Below are 23,539 nucleotides of genomic sequence, written 5' to 3' on the forward strand. Positions count from 1 at the left end.
TTGTAAAAAAAAGGACATAGTAAAACATAGCAAAATACTCCCTCTGTTCCGGTCATTTATTTACCTTTTTTTTTGGCACAAAGACCAAAGATAAAGGAATGGACCAGTTATTGGGTGATAAGTGGATCAAATTGAGTTTGGAATATCAAGTTACCAATCAAAGACATTCCTAAAATAGAATGGTAATCAATAAACCGAGACACCCAAAATAAAATAGGTAAACAAATGACCAGTACTGAGGACTGAGGGAGTATCATTTTTTCTAACGCGATAATATATTATTCATTCAGTTAGTGTGAAAGAATTGCATTCCTTTTTACTAACCTATATATTAAGATCCGTCAAATTTCAGCTAAATTATTGTCTGTTTGATTCTTAATTGATATCCTTTTGTCCATAATTGAATTGATTCTTAATTGATATCCTTTTGTCCATAATTGAAAGAAACGATAGGAGATAAGAAAGAAATTAGTGGGAAGACATGAGTAAAACAAATGCTAAAATTTGTTGGCTTTGCCATTATTAATGACACCATAACAGATTAATAGTGTGCAATTCACCTAAGCACGTAAGTAACTACTCCCTCCGTCTTGGTCATTTATTTACCTTTGATTTTGGTACCGAGACCAAGTAAAAAAGGAGAGGTCAATTCTTAGATGACAAGTTGACCAAATTATTGAGTGTGGAGGACCAATTGTCCATCAAAGGCATTCCTAAAATAGAAAGCCAAACAATTGACTAAGACACTAAAAATAGAGTAGGCTAACAAATAACCGGGACGAAGGGAGTACTCCGTAACAGTTTACCATGGTACGACCTCACATTTTTTTTATGTGTGAATGGGCGATAATGTACATAAGGTGGCAATCTGGTCGTTTGGGTCGGCTCTGGTCGAGTGGCGTCATTTCTAATCATATTGATCCTAACTATGTTCGGGGTTGGGTTAGTCGGGTTAATTCTTAGCTCGGGTTTAGGTCAGGTTGGGTCATTTATATATTTTTCGGGTCGGACTTTAGTTAGGACAGGTCATTGTCGGGTCGGATCATTATCAAGCTCATTTGTTGGCTGCTTAATTATGATAATTTCTCGGGCTTGGATCCGGTTTGCTTGGTGTGACAAATCAATTCATTATATCGGTCGATTTTTTCCGAATGGTTTACCGGTTTATGTTGATTTATGGACTTACAGTCATTATTCAGGGAAGTTACTAGGTTAGTTAATTTTATTATATAAAAGTTAGTTATTCTTAATGTCGGTTTATTTTAGTTTTTATCAACTTGACTTTTCGTATATGTCGGGATATTTTGAGTTAATGCTGGGTTACCTCTCGGATTGGGTTAACATTAGAGAGTTGAGTTGTGGACTTGTGGGAGTTATACGTGATTAGCAGTAAATGATGGGTCACGAGTCGTGACGGGTGACTGGTGGGTGGTGGACATTGGTCATGACTAGATGGTCAGTAGTGGGTCACGCTCGTGTTGGTGTTGAAAGTTGGCCGATCATTGTAAGGGGTATGTTGAGAAAGTTGGAAGAGAAGAGAATCTGATTCGGGTCCCTGAGGAGTCGACGTTAGAGTATGTAGGCTTAAGGAATTAGAAGGGGCATAACGGTCACTTAGACCCTCTTCTTTTGGACTTAATACCAGTTCTTAGAAGTTATGTTCAGTTTAGTTCAGGACGATTCAGTTCAGTTATGATATAAATATTTTTTTTTATAATATGATGCTTGATATACAAATGATTATTTGATTGTACTTGATTATTGACACGTAAATGAACAATTTTATATAAATATTATTCATAATGCAGATTTGAAGATCTCCCGTGCGGGCACGGGTTCAAAAGCTAGTCAATTAGAAACGATACAAAAACTACAATTACACAAATTATAGTCCTATTGAAATTCTTTGGTATTAAAATTCTATCCATTTCAATATTTGATTTACCTTTAGTTATGTCATATTTATATATGTTACCTAACTACAAACAAGAGGAAACAATGGAAAGAGACTAATTGAAATTAAATCACAAAGTCATTGTACTTATTTTCAAAATCATTAGTTACTTTACGGTCGATTACAATATTACCTTTTCCAAATACAAGAATTTTCATTTTTCTATAAGCTCAATTAAGAGGTAACACTATTTAGTTACCGTGCAACGCACGAGCATGAAATCTAGTAACCAATAAAGTTATAAGCTAGGTAGCACGGACACTCCTCCTAACTAGCCGTCCCGTGTCCGACACCGTGTCGGACACTCGGACACCCGACACTCGTCGGACACACGCCTAAACATGTTATAGTTTACACGAGGAATAAATTCTCAAAAAAGATTGATTAAAAGATTTGTTTGGGTGCGAAATTAGAATTAGTTATAGTTAAGGTCGAATTTTACCTTCAGTTACCTAAATTTAGTATCAAATACACTAAATTTAGAATCAAATACATTACAATAATAAAATCATACGTTATTTATAACCAGAAAATATTTTTTTTATTAAATTTAAATAGCGTGTCCCGTGTCCTAAATTTCAGGGGATGCCGTATCACGTGTCTGTGTCGTGTCCGTGTCCGTGTCCGTTTTGGTGCTACCTAGGTTATAAGTAAGTCACTTTGTCTCCTCCCGGTCTTCCTTATAAAGGATAGTCCATGTTCATCCATATCTGTGTATAATTATATATTGACAAATTATTACCAACATTAGTTATCAGATCATAGATTAGTGTTAAAAATAATATAACCACTCTTATAACAATGATTCAAGTGCAAACTTCGATCACTTTGGCAAACTAACACCACCATTATATCTATCCATAGTTCCAAACAACAACAAAGCCGAGTTACGCCTACACTAACAACAAGATTGCATGTTGGGAACATATTAAGACGTAAGTATAAAGAAGGCAATCTGTGATCTAGTCATCCCAATCCATTGTTACACTCTATATCAGTGAGCATATACATAATAAAATATACATGAACTTATCAAAAATAAGAAAATACAACAAAAAATTACCCACATGTAATTTAAGTTCATGTTCTTAATAATACGGAGAGGTAATCGAAATTTCGACGCTAGAATAATGATGATTATCCAAAAAGCAATATGCAGAACATAGCATATTATCATTTTATAATAATTAAAATTTTAAAAAAATCAAAATTACCTTGACTAATGGTAAAGAATGGTTGAAAAATGCTCAAGCAAAAGTGACAAGCAAAGTGACGGCAATAGGTATGTATATTGTTCTCAATTTTTTTTTTTTGTTTCCTAAGGGTTTGGAATGAGTGATACGCACCTCCCCCACGAGTTTCCAAAACCCATACCTCATGGGTTTGAGGTATGAGTATCAAAATACAAAAATTCCCAACCACACACAAGGTATGGGTATAAGTCATTCCAAACCCATACTTCATACCATAATTGCTTGAACGAGTCAGAGTACATAACATTTTGTTATTTTATTTTTAGGCAAATTTAACAAAAATAACCCAACCTTTGATATGTCTTTCAGAAATAACCCAACCTTTTAACTTAAACAATAATAATCCAACATTTGTATTTTTGTCACAAAAATATCCCAAAATGTCACCTAAACTAATTTCTACCTAATATTGAGAAATGATATTTTGTAAAATAGTTTCATAAATCTTTATATAAAGTTGGTTATGATTATTGCAAGTTTCAAAAAGTAATTATTTTTAATCATACTTTAATCATTTATAAAAAAATCATTTATAACTAAGTAATTATTGCAAGTTTCAAAAGTAATTATTTTTAATCATACTTTAATCATTTATAAAAAAATCATATGAAAAAAATCATAGTTTTTAATTTATTAATTAATTTTCCATTTGTTTTATTAATTAATTTTCCATTTATAACTAAGGAAATTATGATATTTTGGGATATTTTTGTGACAAAAATAAAAAGGTTGGATTATTATTTTTTAAGTTAAAAAGTTGAGTCATTTATACATATACAAAGGTTGAGTTATTTTTGTTAAATTTGACTTATTTTTGTTTATTTATTTTTAACCGACAGAGGAAGGTGAGACACATTCTCCAACTCAGAGATATACTCGTATCTAACAAACACAATTAAATTAGTTAGGGTTAGGGTTTGGTGTTCTTCCTCAATTACTTGAATTAAAATCACAAAAATCAATTTGAAGATGTGGCACGAGGCGCGAAGGTCGGAGAAGAAGGTGCATGACATGATGGATGCAGCTCGAAAGAGAGCGCAGAGACGCGCTGTTTATTTAGCCAAACGTCGCGGTGATCCTCATCAATCTATTCAAGTTCTCGCTTCTCGTTCTCGTACTTATCGCGATGATGGTTTTTATCAAGCCACTCAAGATCAACAAGGCTTGTATGTCACACCCTTCCCCCCCCCCCCCCGTTTTATGGTTTAATCATTGTGTTTCATCCTCAATTTTCGTCAATCCTTTGATTTCATGGAATTTATCTAGCTTTGATTGCATGAGATGGCTATGAAATGCGTCGCTTGATTAGTAATTAGGGTTATTGTGAGAGTTGAATGTTTGGGAGATATAAAGGTGATACATTGACAGGAGGATGGATACGAAATTGTCGTGTTGTAGTTGTTTGTTAGACGAGTTATCTTGTAGTTCTAGTGTGGCTGTTTAACGTGGGTAAGTTGGATTTGATTTAGGATAAGCAGCATGAGTAAGATTTTCAGCATTATGATCGCTGTTCGTTTTTAGACTGGCAATCGATTGGTTTTCTGAAACGGTTGGGGATTACGCGGTTCTGGAACAGACTGTTCTTTAGTTAAGATGTGTGTAGAAGCATTTTCTAGTATGTTCTCTTTGTTAATGGAGAGAGATAAATGCTTTTGGCGGAGTTCTAAGATGAAGGCACAACTATTGAAGCAAAATTCTTAGAGGGAGGGAGGGACTGATCAAACTATTTGTAGTGATGGTTGGTTAATGTGCTCGTGTATTTGAAAAGGCCATGAATAACCATTGTAGGGTGACTCTGGTATTCGTATGGGTTGAGGTTCCTATATCCTTGCCAGGAGTTACAGCTGTTCAGAAATGTTCACATAATTCTCAAATAGTTACTGCCAATTTTTGGGTTTTTGGGAGATGGGTGGCAGAACATTTTAGATTTAACCTCTTCTTGGTTTTGTAGCTTTGTGAGGAAATGGAGTTTGTGGCTCTCAATGTCTTATGCACTTGCTTAAGTTGTTTATGGAGCATCAATAATTAACTAAAGAAGGGAGTTGAAGGCTGACTCTTTCGTGATATTCTTATCTTATTTAAATGTTATCTCATGAGCAGATTTTTTTATAAGTACATGTTATAGTTCTTCACTACTCACAAATGAACCGAATGTATTTAATTTTGTCAATTTATCTCGCTACAGCAAGAATCGTCAAAATTAGTAGCGTCATACTTGAATTAATCCTCTTATACTGATTTCCTGAATTGCTTTTCTTACAGAATACCTTGGAATGGCAAAGAAGACATTTTGATTGATAGGTATGTCTGAATTTTGTAGTCGTTAACCATTTGTCTCTCTATTCTGAAACTTAAATCATTGTCGACATGAGTGATAGTCTCACCTCTGCTTCTGCTTCTTTATTCTTTTTCCCCCCCTAAATCTAGATTTGACGGCCGGGCACTTCTTGATTTTATTCGGGATCCAGGAAGCCGCCGATTGCATCAAGAAAAGACTGAGGAGGAAGAACAATTAGAAGAGTTTGTTAATTTTGAGCGTTACCGGGATTTAATTAAGCATCGACGTAGAGGATGTCGGTACTTTTTGGATTTTTAACGTGTTCTACTCTGAAATTGTTTGACATAATTCCGAAATTATTCAACATATTATTATAGTGAATTCACTGTGTATATGGAGTCAAAATTCACTTTTCTTTGGCTTTAAACACGATGCAATACTGCAAAGTGCCTCTTTATGTGCTTCTTATATAGTGAAGTAGAAGTAGAAGTAGATCGATACAATTCTTTGCGCAATTTTCATCATGGGTCGTCTAAAAACACTCTCTTTTTGTTTCCAACATGAAGGTAATGCCGTGTGACTGCCTTTTATCCTGCCGTTAGGGAAGTCTTTGAGGCATTGGCAGTAACATTGTTGATGCTGTTGTATTATTATGCATGGTATCATGCATATTGTATTTGTGTTAAATCACTAAGAGTGATTCATTACCAGTGACTGTTACAATTTGAGCTTTCTTTATCAACAGTTACTGAGGAAGAGGGATTGGATCATGTTAATCAAGTAATGGAAGCAAAATTTGCCTTGCCATTTGCTTTTGACAGGTTTGACAGTCTACCTTTACACCCTTGCATGTAATCATATGCTTCCAGGTATTTGTTAATTAAAGACTCCTAATTTTTGAGGTAGGAGTGGATGATAAACATGTAAATGCAATGATGGCTGTGAATTTGCTCATGTGAAACTTTATTACGCTTGGAAAGCTTGGCATCTAGTTGTTTCTTTTACTGATTTCTGTTTTTGTTGAGCATTATTCAGGATGCTTCTTATTTTATGCAAGAGCAGATCAAGTATACTAGTTTTTTAGATTTTACATGATGAGACATTAATTATCCTGTAGGATCTTTAATTTTGTAATGGATATCGAAGATACAACATAGTAATGTGACAGCTTTGGCAAAAGTTTTTGCTCTGTACTTCTTTGATGTGATTTGAATCTGTGTTGCTCGGACACGTTTTGGAGTGTCAGACACGTAATTCCTGAAATTTTAGGCTACGTGGACACCGGAGTGTCTTGATCAGCCAAGTGGACATGACACGACATGGTCAACGGAGTGTCTTGACCAAATTTTTGTCTTTAGGAAAGTAATACACAAATTAATTATGTAGTACAATTGAATTAAAATTTAAAGGGCAATAATTACAACCACATGTCTAATTGACACTCTATTATATATCAATAGTTCTCTAGTGTTTTAGCCCCCTCTACTACTGTCAAAGTCATATCCTGCTTGTGTTAAAGCTGTGTCAGTGTCGTGTCCACCCTAGCAGTGTCAGACACGTGTCACTTGTCGTATCAGACATGCGACACGGCCTCAACTTGCTGTGTTTGCGTGACACAAATTTGGCTTTTCCCTCGGTTTTTAATTTATTATTATTATTATTATTATTATTATTATTATTATTATTATTATTATTATTATTATTATTATTATTATTATTATTATTATTATTATTATTATTATTTTATTATTCTATAGTTTTTCCATATTTCAATGGAGCCAAAGACTCATTACTCTTTGGTTATGGATTATAATGTAATAAATCAAAATGGCTCACTAAAGTGGCTGCGCTTCTTTCTTTTGTGAAGTAGCGGTCCTTCAATGCAGTCTTGACGCAATTTTCATCTTGGGTCATTCGGAAACAGCCTCTTTGTGTTGCTAACACAAGGGTAAGTCTGCGTACATCCGACCTCCCCTTACCCCGCAATTTGCGGGAGCCATTGAGGCACTGGGGTAATGTTGTTGTTATTATTATTCTATAGTTGATCATTTATTAAAGGTAAATTTGTACAAGCAAATGGGGGAGCAATGACTAGCGGACGGAGAAGAGACTAGAAGGATGACAAATACTATCAGTATATTGTCATGTCTGAAACTGTCTAATTTGCAGTTTGAAAAGGTGTTATGGTGATTTTAGTAGTGTCGGCTTTGAGTTGTGATCACCGATGCTTTTTTAGTTTGCTTTGGATTTCCTTTTATTTTGAGTTAGTTTCGAGTGTTAGCATGATACCTTTATTAGCTTGTCAATCTTTAGGATATCAAGGTTTTCTTATATACTCAATGTTGTATATTTTCCTTGCTGGGTTGTTTATGAGCCATTACTGGATTATGTTGCAGATCTCAACAGTCTCAAACCACTGCAAGCAAGGGTTCTTATTCTCAAGTGGGTTTCTCATATGATGGGAATGGCAATGGGAAAGAGGAAGCTCAATCTTCAGATGATGAGGATTCAGATGAAGATGATGAAGATGATGAGGACTTTAATAGTGATGATAGTGGCGATGAGCGTATGGAAGTTATAGCTAAGGAATTTGGGGTGAAGCGATATGGTTGGCTTGTCTATATGGATAAGAAGGCCAAGGAAGATGAAAAGAAGCAGAAAGAAGTAATTAAGGGAGATCCGGCAATTGTAAGTGGTGTATATGTATATAGTGTGTATCAAGTACAGGGTTCACTTAGCATAGCACTGTGTTTGGCATATAACATTAATATTATTTTGTATGTTTCAGAGAAAATTGAGTCGCAAGGAGAGAAGGAAGGCTTCTCAGATAGAAAGGGAGAAAGAAAGGGAAGTTGCACGTGGGACAGGAAGCCGCGTTGTTCATCACGATCCTTATCGGTAAGCTTTTATGCTTGGTTGATGCTAATTAAAATTGTCTTATACTATGGGCTTTTGATTGCAATTGACCTTCACAGGGAGTCAAGGCGAAGTCCTACATATGATGCTTATCCTCATTGTAGAAGGTATGTTTGAGACTTTTTAGTGACTCACTATATTCAGCTAGTGCTAAGATGTCTTTTGTTAAGCTTTCGTACTTGTGCAGATCAAGATCACGCTCACCTTCATATTCAAGGCGTCATGGTCGTAGCCATGCTGATGATGGTCGTAGGAACAAGTCAAAGGCGCCAAAAATAGAATACATCACTGAGTTTGGAGGCTCTCCTGACAGAGGAGCACCAAAGCTGGAAGGATTCTCTCCGCCACCTTCTCCTCAATCTGAAGTATCAAATCGGTCGGAGCACTCGACCTTTAATTCTTGCCAAGATAGTTTCGAGAGTCTTTACTGTGATGCTGCTTGTCTGCGATTTTGTTCTATGGGACGACTTGTGCTGGTTTATAATTTAGGCATAGGTTACTTGTGTAATTGGGAAAGAGGATTTGAGATTGAAGCATTTCATTTAAAGCTAAATTTCTCCCGAAATGGAATTCTTAAGCTTCAGGATCCCCAGCGATATATGCCTTAAACTCTTCTGCTTTCTTGCAGGCCATTGTCAGTTAACATTCTTGAGGCATTACATGTTGATCCTGCTTCCGGTGTATCACTTGATAAAGAAAAAAATGCAAAAGTAATAAAGCCCTCTCCAAGGTATGCTTTGTTACCTTGTCTTTAATTATACAGCCTGTTGTGGAAGGCATATCTGTTTCCAACTACATGTCTGAGGTTTTTGAATTTCTTCCTTCAGCCGCTTTAGGCAAGTGGCAATTTTTAGCAAATTTGATGTTCTTTTCTCTTGTGCATTTTTTTTCCTTACCTAATTGCTTTCTTTTCCCCCTTAATTGTAGCACATCTGCTTTAGCCAAATTTAAAGGACTCACAGGGGTACCATCAAAGCAACCACAGGCTGAAAAGAAAGAAACGCCTCAAGAGAGGCTCAAAAGGATCATGAGCAAACAACTAAATAAGCAAAGTACGATGGCAACTTTGTTTTTTTTTTTTTTGTACATGGCCTACATGCCATCTTTTGTTATTGATAAATGAGGTGAAGTAGACCACTAGTCCCTGCAGATATCTCGCTAAGTTTCATTTTTTTCATGTGTATGACTTCAGTCAAGAAAGATTCTGCCATTGAGATGGCCAAGAAAAGAGAGCAAGATCGACAGAGAATGGAGAAGCTTGCTGAGACTAGTCGGCTGAGTCGATACAGACGTCGAAGCCGTAGTAGGAGCTATAGTCGTTCTCCACGGAGGTACGTGTATATTGTTTGATAGGGTTTCTTCACTAAACATGTAAAAGTAGAAGTATTTGAGTGAATTTATGTGGTCGTTGTGGTGGTTCTGGCTGGTTTGAGGGAAGGGGTAGAGTTGGCCTAAATCAATCCAAGTGCATGTTTCCTTACTCTGAAAAAACTTCTCCCATCCAAATAGTAAAGATTTTGTGTTGGACAGCCTGGTATAATTCTTCCTTAAGCACTTCCTCCATTTCATGAGGGATGTTTACTTTTTCTTTTTTAGACCACCTTATAGGTTTTTACATTTCTAATTTAGGATAGTTTTGGCTACCTAATAGACAGTTCTGCCCAAGACTAACCGATGCTGACAAGTGGTCTGATGCTAATCACAAGGGTGTGAAAGCAGTCAATTGAAAAACAAAAAAAGCCATCTAAATCCATTTACTCTTAAACATCAGTTCGAAAGCAAATGTAAACTACCCAATGGAATGAAGGGATATTTCTTTGATGGAGTTACCGATGATTGGTAATTAGTGAATAGTGATTATATGATGGAACACTATGTCGGGTCAGATCTATCGTTAAATGATTTTTTTCGTTGTAGATTTTAAGTTCCCCATCTGCAAATTCTGATGTTCTAAAATGATAATTTGGGTTTAACGTAAGGGCTAGAAACCCTTGTAGCTTTTGGGACTCCAGCATTTTGCTATATTGCGTATATATTTGAAATATCACTCATTGGTTCGTTTATTCAAAAGCATGGAGTGAGTAGGGATTCCTTATATGGCCCAAGGTTGTCGAATTCACTCAACTAGCCTGTTATTTATGAATCGGTTCTTGCGCATCAAATTGCGATTAGTCTACAGTTCGGTTGGTTTATCCCAGATTCAGGAGTCGATTTAGCCGAATTCACGTGTGGAGTCGCTCGAATTCGTGTTCAATTTTCCGAACTTAGTGCATTAGGTGTGTTGTAGATAGAGGAAAAATAGGAAAATTCCATGTTCAATGTTTAATGGATGTAAATGCCATGCTTGGAAGCTTCATTCCATAAATACCTTATTATCTTGGTTTTTGTAAGAAAATAATGAAAATTCTGAATTCAAAAACAATTAAATTGATATCGATAAAGAAAGAAGAATGTAAGATATAATAAGACATGGATATTAATTTATTCGAAAATATTTTATTTGTATATCAAGGTACTAACAAAGCATTTTTGCTGGTTGATGTAGAAGGCGTAGGTATAGTAGAAGTCCAAGCAGGGGAAGGAGTTCTCGGAGATACTACTCTCGCTCACGTTCACCCTCTAGGTCGAAGACTCGATCTCGGTCTGGATCCCGCTCTCCAAGGTCAACATAGTCCCTTTTTTTGTCTTGACCCTTTTTTGTGTTGGCAAACCTCATGAATTGACTTGGGCAATTTGTCTTGACAGGCGTAGAAGCCGTTCTCGGCACTGACTGAGATAGTAACAATCAATGTATCAGATATGTATCTCTGTGTCCATGGCCTCGGTGCTAGTAACTTATGATGGTAACCGTAAGGTTTATTTATAGTCCTTTGGATTTGAGTCCTCAGAAAAGATTTGTAATGGTTGTATTGGCTGCATCCAGGTGACAATTTTGTATCAAATTTTGTTCCTTTGCTGCCAACTTTGCTTTGGCCTGGCTTTGGAACGTTGGAATGAATTACAGTGTTGAAACTCCTGTTGTAGTGGCATAGCCTAGATTTTCTTTGACATATAGCCAAAAACCATTAATGAAATAAAATAACCGTAGTGTAACCTCTCTCTAAAAACCTAGAGAGGAAATTCTCTAAAATCAAATTAACCCCAAATCTAATATCTCCTACCCAGTGTACCATATCATCTGCCTCCCACCTATCTTACCCCCCTACTTCACATTCTTTCGCTGGAGATGCGGCTGTGCATAGGCCTATCTTCGGCGAACCTCCACGCCTCTATTGATTAACGCTTTTTATTTTTCACGTGTTCTTGTCTTTCCGACTTGATGTCTTTGTCCTGTTTTGGATCCATTGCCCTTCATTGATTGATGTTCTCTCCGGCGTTCCTCCTCAATCCAGTTTTTCTGATGGCTTTTTCTTTCCGGTGTGGGTTTTTTAATCGGCCGCTGCCACTGCTGCCTTTCCGTCGCCGCCGTTTTCAGAGTGTCGTTGTCAGGAACTGTACCTATGAGGTGTTCCCCTTTCCCTTGCCCCTTCCCCACCTCCGATGGTAAGTTCTTTTGGCTGACTAGGGTGGTCTTTCAGCTTGTCGTGGTCTTTCAGCTTGTCGGTCGGATCTGTTTGTTTTAGTGTGTCTTTCTGGTCTTTCTTCCCCATGGTGGCTTTGCATGTTACTAAATCGGTGTTCCCCTTCCCGTCGCCCCTCCCCCCTCCCCCCCACTGGTTGGTCTGTGCATGTCTCTCTTGGGGCTGATCGTTCCTTGCATGTCGTTTTAGTCGTCTTGTGTGGCATCTTTGGGATTCGTCGGTCTGTCTGGGGTTGGGGTTGGGTAGTGCTTTGGATGGTTTTCTTGTTATGTCTGTGTTTCATCTGTTGGATGTTGCTGGTCTAGATGTGCATCTGTTTTTGAGGTGTTGCGTGATTTGAAGGGTTCTTGGGTTCGGAGTTTAGTTGGTTACTATGCGTAAATATGTGTGGTTGGGTCGGTTTGGATTGTGTTGTTAAGGGTTGGTTTGTGATGTTGGGAGGGTTGGATGTGGTGGTTCTCCAAATTAAATGCGGTCTTTAAGCTTTATATTAGTCATGTTCTTACTCATAATTTCCCTGTGTTGAAGACTCTCCGATGGGATTAGTTATGTTCTATGTTTTCTGTTGTATTTATAAATGTTTCCGTCAAATAATCACATCTATGGTGTGCCCTGTTGTTCGCTTTCCATAGACGTTGAAGCCGCTTCCTATGGAATAATAGCCTCTCTAAGGCGGCGTTAGAAGTGACTATGAGTCTGGTCAGGGTTGGTTTCATTACGAATCCTCCTTCGTGGTCAGGGTTGGTTTCATTACAAATCCTCCTTCGAGGTTCCTAGCTGAGAGATTGGTTAAGGGGAGCTCTCCTTCGAGGTTCCTAGCCGAGAGATTGGTTAAGGGGAGCTCTCCTTCGAGGTTCCTAGCCGAGAGATTGGTTAAGGGGAGCTCTTTATCTCTTCTTATCACTTTTTCTCTTTCTTGGGTCGTTGGTCTTTGAACTGTAGGGATCGATCACCATGGTGTAGCAGAATCTTCTCCACTGAAGGCAAGTTGGTTCAGCTCGCTCTTCCCCTTTTATTTTTACGGTCTTGTGGTGTAAGTGCACCGGTTTGTTTCGTTGGCCTATGGGAGTTGTTAGTTTGCTAAGGACTTGGACGGAGTTGCTCGTGGCCAATCTACCTTACTTCACCAGCATGAGTTTATCGCCAGTCGTATCTTTAGTCATATTGTGGTGCCAGTTTTATTATGTTTATGTTTCGCTTTTATGGTGGTATAACTTTGGATGTAACTATGGCTCCATGAGCCAAAACAGCATGTAGTTACTGATTAACATTATCCAAACCCCCTAATCGTGTTTTTGAAGTCCACTGATGTACAAGTAGCGTTCAGTCATGGAGAAATTGTGCTAAAGCCTGCTGAAGTCGCAAGAACAGTCATGGAAACATTGTGCTAAATCTTTGATCAACTATCGATGACTTTCAGGCGGGAAATCAGTGAACTTTTCCAATCTCCTTTGTATATACAATTCTCATTGACATGTTTTGATCTCAAAACAGACGTATAATTGTATAAATAAGTTACAACTATACCCAAGAATGCAGGCTACAGCTACTCGTGTTTCCTACTGCGTCGGGGAAAAGTTTCACTGTGATTCCATGCCAGATAAAATCCTGTACACCACCTCCAATTAATTGCGGTTGAAAGGGTTTCTCTGCAGACTGTCATGCTGTCTGTAGTGCTGCACTTCTCTCTTCTGTCACGTTCACTTGGGTGTTCAACACTTTAACTCTAAATGCTGCCTGTGGCGCAGACGTCAAGCCAAAACGTTATACTCCCTCAAAATTCCAACCATTTTTCTTGTCGAATTATTTTAGAGACTGATTGCCGAGTTTGGATCAAGGTAGAAACTGAAGATATATCAACACAATCTAAAAAGATGCGTGTTTCCAAAGTATGGCTGGTTGTTCGGTTCTTTTCAAGGCAAACTTTTTAGCAATATCAAGATGGTGAAGAGACTTGAGAGTTAAAAAAACCGTTTGCCAAATGTTGACAGCTAACCATATCGTACATTCGCACCATAGCCATAGGACACGCTTACCCGAAACCTGCTATTCATTTTGAAGACTATGCAATATGTACTAAGTAGGTATTAGGCGTACCTTTTTATCAGGGCCGAATTCAATAATATCCGAGGGATGAAATCTTGAAGGGAAGTTAGGAGGTAGTCGATAACGCCTCCCTTCATTACTGGAAACATGAACATAAAACTATCAGAAATCCAATCACAGGTGAATGGAGAGGCTAGATATCCACCTAAATCGGTTTTTATTTCGACTGAACTTACTCAGAGATCCAGGTGCCGTGTTCACTGCTCAAATCAGTCACGTAAAAAACTCCTTTTTTGCAAGTTATTCTAGCATGTTTCTCCGAGACCTGGTTTACAGTGAACAAAGAAGTTAAATGGAAAAATCATCGCAGGGAAGGAGCCATACTTAGTTACTAAGGAATTCAAGATTATAGAACTTTTGCATGCTACCTCAGGTGAATCCAAGACTATAGATGTCCCTGGAAAATCTTCATGACTTACACTCCTGATAATCAAAAGGTTATGCATCAGGAGTTCAGGGCATTTGTCAAAATATTGCGGAAGTACTCCGAAACCATAATTGTAAACCAGACCCTCGTAAAAGAGGATTTGAGGAGAAGTTCAGGTATGTGTACATAAGATGGTAACAAGCAAACAACATTGAAACAAAGTAAAATGGTGTCTGAACGTAGGCAAATTATTTACTTGATAATGTTTTGTGCGTACTGCAACCGCAGGAAGATACTACTGTCACACAATAAGGGTTATAACTTGCGGGCTTACCCAATTATATACTGCTTGTCTCCATTTCGGCTCAGAGAAATAGCTTCATAACTCTTTTCTAGAGGAAGAAGAAACCATCTACAAATACAACATTTAAAATCACTATCATTTCTCGTTTTAAGCTCATTTCCAAATTCCAAGAGATGAAAATTTATAGGGTACATACTCGCCACTGATAGCACGCTCCAAGGCATCATCATCTTCAAACCATCTTTGCAGCTGGCTGTTTGCCTTTCACAGTAAAAATCGTGTTATTTAGCCTCAGATGTACTGGACAACATAAAATAAGAACATACAAAGAGAGCTAGAAATAAGTGGATTTAAACTTACTCTCTCAGACAGCCTACATTGTGGTGCTCTTCCTTCCAGTTTTTCACTGCACATGACAGTTCAGAAGCTCTCAGTTAGGCCCTGACTCGCCAATAAATACAGTCCAGATCTCAAATGTTGTTCATTTTAGCGTTGCACAGATATTACTAATCCACGAGTATTATGCGCTAGTCCCGTTTACCTTGGTTGATGGTTGGTACATGAGTGAGGATTTTAGTTGAACTGGGTTTGTCTCAAAATATACAACTATAAGACGTCTTATACAGGGTTAATCAGAGGTTTAATGAGAAAAAAAATGCAACAATGCACGAAGAAGATGACAAAGAAAGTTATTTGTCGTAGATGGTTCATGAGACAAAAGACAAACCTGTTGCCACCTAAAACCCAACTCAACATTAGAGGCATGGCTTGGCTGATGAAAAACCTACCACCAACTCTTCCGGGATGTGGTATCCTGAATTTTGTTAAAAACTGCAAGTAATAGTAATAAGTCAGTATATGGTCAATTGCGAAGGTAAAAAAAACCTCTTGTAACGTTTCAAGGAATGAAGTTGCATACCGATAAGGGACCAAGTCCTACACCTAGATAAGCCTTGTATGTCGATGCCATAATTGCCGCCATTCTTGCCATTCCATGAATTACAGCAACTCGAAGTTTTCTGGCACTTTCATAGCTGTCAAAATAAACATCCGTCTCATTAATATCACCAAGTAACATTTTTCAGCAAAAGCAGTAAAAACATTCTCTAACACAACTATTTATCGTCAGGATTAAAATTAATCTTACCTCCTCAATGATCCAACAACATCAACAGAAGTTCCAGATTTGATGCTTTTGTCACACGCCTTTTCAAGATCCAAAGCAAGCTGATAACTATCCTGCAAGTTTTTTTACTGGAGATATATAAGCCTGCTTTAAATTATGAACATTAAACCGTGAGTCAAAATCTCAGCTATACCTCAATGGCCATGCATCCTCCTTGGCCCATATTAGGTTGCATAGCATGGATCGAGTCTCCCAACAGGGTAACTCGACCCTTACCCCAGTCGAAGGACGGTGTTCGATCATAAATATCACGTCGAAGAATGGCATCTTCATCAGTTGCAAGAAGTAAATCAATTACATTGTCACACCAGCCACCAAAAATTTCAAGCAACCTTTGTTTTTTTCCTGCCATAATTCACCCAAAACTTAAGTGCTGCGTGATAGATGAACCATCTCAATCAAAACCTTAAGGTGATGGTTGAGGTCCAACAATTATACTTATTTCCTATTATGCTTCCTCACTCAAATGCCCATTGGGCTTGAAGAGTGGTTGGTTGTGCACCGGCTCCCCCGTACCGTGTGCTGGAATTCCACTTCAAGTTTTTTTGAGGAGTTTTGAGGTTGCCAGGATTTGAACCCGTGACCTTCGGTCACACTGGTTCTGATACCATGATAGATGAACTAACTCAATCAAAACCTTAAGGTGATGGTTGAAGCCCAACAATTATAATTATTCCTATTACTACGTTTTACTCAAATCACCTCTAAACTGTAGGTGATTCTACCACAGAACCTATGCTATGTTTCTATAGTCATTGAAGAATGAAGATGCTGTTCTTCTCATTCACTTAAGCTAGACATACATAATATATTCCTCTCTACAACAAGAACAACATTATCAAAGTGCTTCACTGACTTCTAATCTTATCTATATAAATACAGAAACATTTCAAGCAATTTGGTGCGTCCACGTCATCACTAACAAGTTTTTTTTTTTTTTTTTTTCCAAAAAAGCTGTAATGGTGGGCCCTTTTGTACGTACAACTGAATTAATTTCAGAATGTTTTACCGTGTTTATACGCTGATTTGATAATATGTTGATTAGTATATTTTCAATTTACCAATATTAAATATACTAAACATTATATATTACTAAATATACCCAATTTTAATATTAACATTTTTCGTAATAAAAAGAAATAATAACAAAACTGTGAAAATTGTTCATCGTGAATATTAATTATTTAAATCCCAAAAAATAATGAGCACATATAATACTCATATGATATAGAAAATAAAAATGAAGAACAATTCTAATAAAAAAAAAAAAGCAAAAATTTCCTTAAAAACGCATAAAAAATGTTGTATTTAATTAATGGCAGGATATTAAAAGCAACAATTATTTATAAAGAAAATTAAGAAAATGCTAACAATGAAATACTAATAATAGTTAAAACTCTAATTAATATCGGGAAAAAAATGAATTTGAAAAAGAAGAAGAGAAAAACGAATTAAAAACGGGATAAAGAGACATATCTCTTCAAAAAAGATTCACCAATGACAATTATTTATAAAGAAAATTAAGAAAATGCTAACAATGAAATATTAATAATATTTAAAACTCTAATTAATATCGGGAAAAAAATGAATTTGAAAAAGAAGAAGAGAAAAACGAATTAAAAACGGGATAAAGAGATATATCTCTTCAAAAAGATTCACCAATGACATTATCAATAAAACATTAACCAATATGCGTATGGATTCTTAGTAAAAGTAAAATTTTGGACCAAACTTTACAAGAATTAATAATATCGACCCAAATTATTACATAAGACCATATTATATATTATGCATAAGACTAACCCATTAACAAAACCTCAGCAAAATTAATTAAAAATTAATAAAAAAAATTATTTTTATAAGTTAATATCTTATATTATACCCGTGCAGTTTTAATCATTATATCAATGTTCTTAAAAACGTATGCGTGCAATTTTGCACGGGATGAAAACTAGTTTTTAATATAAAGTAAAAACAGTTTTTAGGAGTCAGTCACTTTCTTTATTTCATCATGCCTCATAGCCAGATAATAATAGTGAATGCGCATAGATTGGCTAGTGGCTACACTGAAAATGTGTACTTATTAAAAAGGAAAATATATTTACCATTTGGGGGATCAACACCACCAGGCGATTCATTGTGAAATGCATACCACTGCATTTTGCCGCCTCCCACATCGGATGAAACAAAATATTGCTTGTGACCCAAGAATACTCTGTACCTGTTAGACATTGCAGTTGCATTGGCTGTTTACCCTCCAAAAACAGATATGCTGGTCTAAAATGAAGTATAAAGCATACCCGACAGAGTCAATATCAGCAGGAATAAAATCTGCAATTCCTGTGTAACAAGTGTAACCTGAGTAAACTGGTTCTGTGAGTCCAAACAAGTTTCTCCTTACCTGTAAAAGGCAGATACAATTCCAGATTTCTGTCAAAAACTAAATAAATTGGCAAAATGTCAAGTACTGTCTACTTATCGAAGAAGTGCGGTGAAATTTAATATGATCCACGCAATATCAAGCACCATCAGCTCCCCAATTTTCTCTATGCAACGGCTCTTTATGTGTAAATATACCAAGTTTATATATTTTCCATACTTAGAAGATAGTGTAGCTGTTATGCAATTTCTAGCTGTTATCTTTGCCTTTTATTCATGTATTCCTTTCCTATATATACTTGTATCCTTTCACCTTGTACACACAATATAGAATAATACAAAACTTGTTCAAACGTAATATATACATTGCAAATTCCAATAAAATTGACTGTGCTTGGTATCATCATCAAAATAAAAAACTAAAAAGGAAAGTGTCGAAAATTTAGGGTGAGATACCTTGGACCATATTCCATCAGCTCCAACGAGAAGGTCACCTTGATAAGTGTTGCCATTTTCAAGAGTGACAGTAACCTGTTTCATCAGAAAACGAGAAGTTAACAAAGTACAGCAAGCAATCATTAGGACAGCATTTCAAACTCTAAAGATACTAATTTCAATAATGGAAGAGTATATCTAATTAATTACCTTGTTTCCGTCATCCTTAAAATCCACAACATTGCTTTCATTCATGATTAGTTCTTCTCCAACTGCCCTTGCTAGAATTTGTTGCAATGTCATACGGCTAATAACCCTAGTCACTGGAAGCCCCCGTTCTACTGCTGGGGTGAATGTATCAAACTTGACGTACCTAATTTACCATATTATTCAAACATTATTAACGTAAAGAAAAGCTCTCTTAAGAAGCAAATCAAAACAGTCAAAAAAGATAAGAAAAGTATGAATGCACATTTTCAGTGTTGCTCCATTCATTCCAAGCATTTGTTTACGTTTAATTAAAATAACGCTCATAAAGAACAAAAAAAAAAAAAAAAAGGCAAAACAGATTATTAGGTGGAGGGTGAGTATATTTATTATTTCATTTGCTCCCTTTGTTTTAAGGAATTAGTCCCATTGCAAATGAATGGATGGAGAATGTACTCAAATCTCATATATAAGATTTTCAATGATAGCAAATTAGCAATAGCAATAGGAGATTCAATGGACCTTTTGCATCACAAAATTCACTATTGTATAAGATTTGAAACCGTGAACCATGTGACATAAGTATTTGGAAAAATTTTAGGTGGAAAAAACTCGTTATTTGGATACATTTTGTAAGATATTTAAGACGATTCCATCTTTTTAAAGTTCTTCCATAATTATTGAAATTAATATGCAGAATACAGAGTATAATACTCAATTGTTATGGAAAATAGTTACACCTAACCAAGTGTTGGAAATTGATTTGTTTTTAGTATAGCACGAGATATGATATACATGTGCTCTCTGTACCATAAAACATACTCCTATACTATACATGGTCCGAAACAATAATACCCTACGGATGTTTAGTCTCATATGCTCATCAAAGGGTCTTGTTTGTGATTGGTACATTTCGTCACAAGCTGAATATGATACATCTTTTAGGAAAAAAAAAAAAACTAACCGGGAAGCGGTTATAAATGACCCAACATGATAATATCATTAAATTAACAATATATAGGAAGAAAGGTTAGGATTGATTGTAAATAAAACTCACCAATTACCAGAAACACCATCAACAAGACCATTAATACGATCACCAGTAACACAACCAGCAGCCATAACTTGTTCAGCAACATCCATATCAATGGCTTCCAAAGCAGCTAATGCATTACTCTGTATTTGTATTGGTCCTCTATATTGTCCTTCTCCTCTTATTGCACTTAAATCTTTCTCAAACACCATTACTTCAAATCCCTTCTTTTTCGCCGCTAGTGCAAATACCAGCCCCCCTATTCCTCCACCTGCCACCAGCACCTTCAGCCTCTTCTCCGCCGTCTTTGACACCTCCACGGTTGTTTCTACTGTTGATATTGTTGCCTTTATTGGCTTGATTGCCTTCTTACTATTCTTTAGAATTTGCTTTGAGTACAACTTGGTAGAGTTTACTATTGATTGTATTTCATCATTTTGAAATAATAATGTTGTTGGTAAATGGGTTTTTGAGAACACCCTTGTTGATGTACATGTGCTTACTGAAGTGTAAATTAGAAGAGTTGAACCCATTTTTCTTAGTGGAATTCTAATCTTGAATTCAAATCAAAGTTTGGATTTTGAAAAATTATTTGGAAGAGAATGTTACAAACCAATCAAAGAGAATAAATGGGTTTTGTGTAAGAAGAGCAAACAAAGAAGGAAGTAAACCATATGTTGAAGGAAATGTGGGGAGTTGGACACTAGATGAAGAAAATGATGTACTCCATGAATCACTCACTATCTAAAATTAGGATATTTTTTTATGGTCAAATCTTTAAACGGGTTAAATAGTCTCACCTGGTGATTATAAAGAAGAAATTTTCTACATTTTTTTAGAAAACTTGTCATATAATTTGTTATATATTTAATCCGTTTTAAATTTAAGACGGATAGTACCATCTTAAATGAATGAATTTGCGATTTTTCTATGCAATAATGATAGTGCAATACTCCATGTGTTGAGATTTTATTGGCTGCCATGATCAAAATAATGTGTGGGAGATTGAGGAGTTGGACAGGTGGCATTATTACACAAAATTCTTGGACATGACCCACATGACTACAAGAGTGAAGATATGTGTGGTCGTTGGTGAATAATTTTTAATTTGTTTTTCAATTATTTTTATTATTTTATGTAGGATATACTCCCATGTATGATTGTGTGTGTCCACTCATGTTGTGTGTGGCTAAATTGACGGTGGTGGATGTGTGGGTGTTGAATTTTCATTCATTTTATTGGTTACACAATTTGAACTCCACACTTTTACCACCATTGTTATTTTTTTTATAAATGGGGAAATGCTGTATTTAGTAATCAACGAATTACTTTTAACTATATTTGTTCATGGGTTGTCCTATTTATTGAATCGGTCCTTTATGTTTTTTTTAATATTTTTAACCTCCGCTAAATAAGCTTTTAATACTTTTAACCGATAAGATAGTTTAAAAAAATACTTTTAACTATATTTGTTCATGGGTTATCCCATTTATTAACCCACTTGTCCTAGGACGATAAAAGTTTTACACTAACCCGTTAACCCACTTGTCCTAGGACAAAAATTTTACATGAGCCCGGCCCATAACCGGCCCAAGCCCGCATTTAATCACCTCTACTTTTAACATAACCAAGTTGTAAAAGTAAATATTAGTTTTTTTTAAAAACCTTAGTGTTTGACCAATATATTTTAGTTAGTAAAATCAACTAAAGTGTTTGGTAATTAGCAAACTAAAATTAATACATTGTTTTTTTTAGAATGAATTATTGTCTTTGTAACACCCCCATATTCAGAGGAGCCTTAACTAGGCCTTCCTTAGGATATAAGGGCGTTACCATCTCGGTTGCCCGAGGATAGCAATAATCAAATGTCGATAAAAGAACTATTAATAATTATTACAAGCGATTTAAACCAAAATACAATATAAAGGTACAAGTCAACGACTATTCACTAAGACCGTCATATCTCGTGAGGACTCATCCCCGCCTGGGAACCTATCAACAACATCAACTTAAGCTAAGTTTCGCTTACCATAGGGGATCACGGCGGACACATAACAAACAAACAACCACACAAGGTCGATCGAGATGCGACGCAAAGAATAACGACTACAACTATCAACACAATACGATGCTAACGGTCTTACATACAATCACAACAAACCAACATCCTCTCATCATCGATCGTCCCACTGGACGATCCCCCGATGGGGGACCGCGGCCGTACCCACCAAATCCCCGCTCATCTTACCGAGCGATAACCCTGTCCATTAATGTGGCGGGTTTGAATGGAAACTAGGGCGTGAAGCCACTCCCGCAAGTGACCCCACTAAGCCGAGGCCACGCCTCGCGAACCATGGACAACGATCACAACCATAATCACAATACCATTACTATATCAAACAAACAAACACAACACAACAACCAACTGACACGCTAGACCATCTTAAACGAGTAGGCGAACCTACCTTTAAGCCATCGCAACCAATCCATGCCGACAGACAACATGTCCAGCCGACTAAGCAACGCCTACAACCAGTACCATCGTCTATTACTGTGCAAACCCTAACTAAAGAACAAGGACACGGATGATGATTATGACATACCTATTAGGGAGAAAAATCAAGAAGAGGCCGCTAACACCAGTGACACCCTCCTAAGGTTCAAGGATCTTCAAAAAGGCTTCCATGGAGGTTTTGAGGTGAAGGGGGGAAAGAACGAATGATAGAAGGAAAGTGGCGGAAGTGATATGCGGATTTAACAAAACGCGATATAAAACCCTCATTTGGCGGGTACTCGATCGAGTACCCAACATACTCGATCGAGTAGCCCCTACTCGATCGAGTAGCCTTTACTCTATCGAGTACCACTCTTAACACGCAACCCAAGATGACCTCAGCACTTACTTCTAAGACTATTCCCGCTCCCAAGGTCAGTCAACGCTGGTCAAAGGGTCCCTAAAAGGACGGGTATTACAGTCTTCCCCCCTTAAAAAGAACTTCGTCCTCGAAGTTCAACTCACCCCTCCCGCTCATGACACGGAACCAACACGATCTCACCAAGCTTCCCGGTCAACCCATTACCTTTTGAAAATACCATCCCCCCCATGTCATCATCATCACCGTCCACACTTATACCTATCGATTCTTACCACTATCATGCAAGCGTTATCGCCGTCAACCGTTATCCTATATATATATAAAACATTTGACTCGCAATGCGAATCGCCACTCACGATCACCCAACATGTAGTAACAACTATCAAACTATCAATCTAGAACATGTCTCATATTAACTTTCATGTGGTACAACTAATGCCACCATGTTACTTGACAACGTGATTCAAATACGATTCATCGCACTATAACTATTTCTTCATGATCGTCTCTTGAAACATACAACCACATTCACTTTAAAGAACTAAAGTAATCCGTTATACTTCAGATTTTTTTTTTTTTTAATTAAAGCAAAACAAAATACCAACAACATTATGAACAAGCAAAACATTATTCAAAAACAACCTTTTTATTTCGAGACATTACT

General features: G+C 36.7%; 2 protein-coding genes across 3 annotated transcripts; one reads left to right on the forward strand and one right to left on the reverse strand.

Moving 5' to 3' along the window:
- The first annotated feature begins 4,031 nt into the window (after positions 1–4,031).
- On the forward strand, positions 4,032–11,417 carry LOC141638920 (uncharacterized). Of its 2 annotated transcripts, none has more exons than XM_074448098.1 (13): positions 4,032–4,373; positions 5,470–5,508; positions 5,635–5,780; positions 6,231–6,306; positions 7,882–8,173; positions 8,274–8,383; positions 8,461–8,508; positions 8,589–8,777; positions 9,030–9,131; positions 9,329–9,453; positions 9,594–9,732; positions 10,947–11,063; positions 11,147–11,417. In XM_074448098.1, the coding sequence occupies exons 1-13, from the start codon at positions 4,177–4,179 to the stop codon at positions 11,169–11,171; spliced, it is 1,605 nt and encodes a 534-aa protein (XP_074304199.1). In that variant the 5' UTR covers positions 4,032–4,176; the 3' UTR covers positions 11,172–11,417. The 2 variants fall into 2 exon arrangements, with proteins under 2 accessions (XP_074304199.1, XP_074304200.1); XM_074448099.1 differs by having other exon boundaries at positions 4,055–4,373; positions 10,950–11,063.
- A 1,993-nt stretch (positions 11,418–13,410) lies between these two features.
- On the reverse strand, positions 13,411–20,832 carry LOC141638919 (zeaxanthin epoxidase, chloroplastic). The gene is made up of 16 exons (XM_074448097.1): positions 20,024–20,832; positions 18,970–19,132; positions 18,781–18,855; positions 18,246–18,346; positions 18,051–18,166; positions 16,079–16,290; positions 15,907–15,998; positions 15,679–15,793; positions 15,487–15,590; positions 15,120–15,165; positions 14,956–15,020; positions 14,790–14,867; positions 14,457–14,511; positions 14,265–14,353; positions 14,080–14,167; positions 13,411–13,719 (listed from the first exon to the last, which is right to left on the reverse strand). Exons 1-16 carry the CDS (start codon positions 20,530–20,532, stop codon positions 13,642–13,644), a joined length of 1,986 nt encoding a protein of 661 aa, XP_074304198.1. The 5' UTR covers positions 20,533–20,832; the 3' UTR covers positions 13,411–13,641.
- Positions 20,833–23,539: the final 2,707 nt, after the last annotated feature.

Source organism: Silene latifolia, unplaced genomic scaffold (assembly GCF_048544455.1).
Source record: "Silene latifolia isolate original U9 population unplaced genomic scaffold, ASM4854445v1 scaffold_231, whole genome shotgun sequence".
NCBI classification, from domain to species: domain Eukaryota; kingdom Viridiplantae; phylum Streptophyta; class Magnoliopsida; order Caryophyllales; family Caryophyllaceae; genus Silene; species Silene latifolia.

What these genes read in the sequence shown, in the direction of transcription:
- LOC141638920 (XM_074448098.1), top strand. Translation starts at nt 4,177, where the DNA reads ATGTGGCACGAGGCGCGAAGGTCGGAGAAGAAGGTGCATGACATGATG. An exon ending in ACTCAAGATCAACAAGGCTT is followed by an intron (nt 4,374 to 5,469) that starts GTATGTCACACC and finishes CTTTTCTTACAG; the next exon opens with AATACCTTGGAATGGCAAAG. An exon ending in GTAATAAAGCCCTCTCCAAG is followed by an intron (nt 9,132 to 9,328) that starts GTATGCTTTGTT and finishes CCTTAATTGTAG; the next exon opens with CACATCTGCTTTAGCCAAAT.
- LOC141638919 (XM_074448097.1), bottom strand. Translation starts at nt 20,532, where the DNA reads ATGGGTTCAACTCTTCTAATTTACACTTCAGTAAGCACATGTACATCA. An exon ending in GCTGATATTGACTCTGTCGG is followed by an intron (nt 18,167 to 18,245) that starts GTATGCTTTATA and finishes AATGTCTAACAG; the next exon opens with GTACAGAGTATTCTTGGGTC. An exon ending in TGGTGTTGATCCCCCAAATG is followed by an intron (nt 16,291 to 18,050) that starts GTAAATATATTT and finishes GAATTATGGCAG; the next exon opens with GAAAAAAACAAAGGTTGCTT.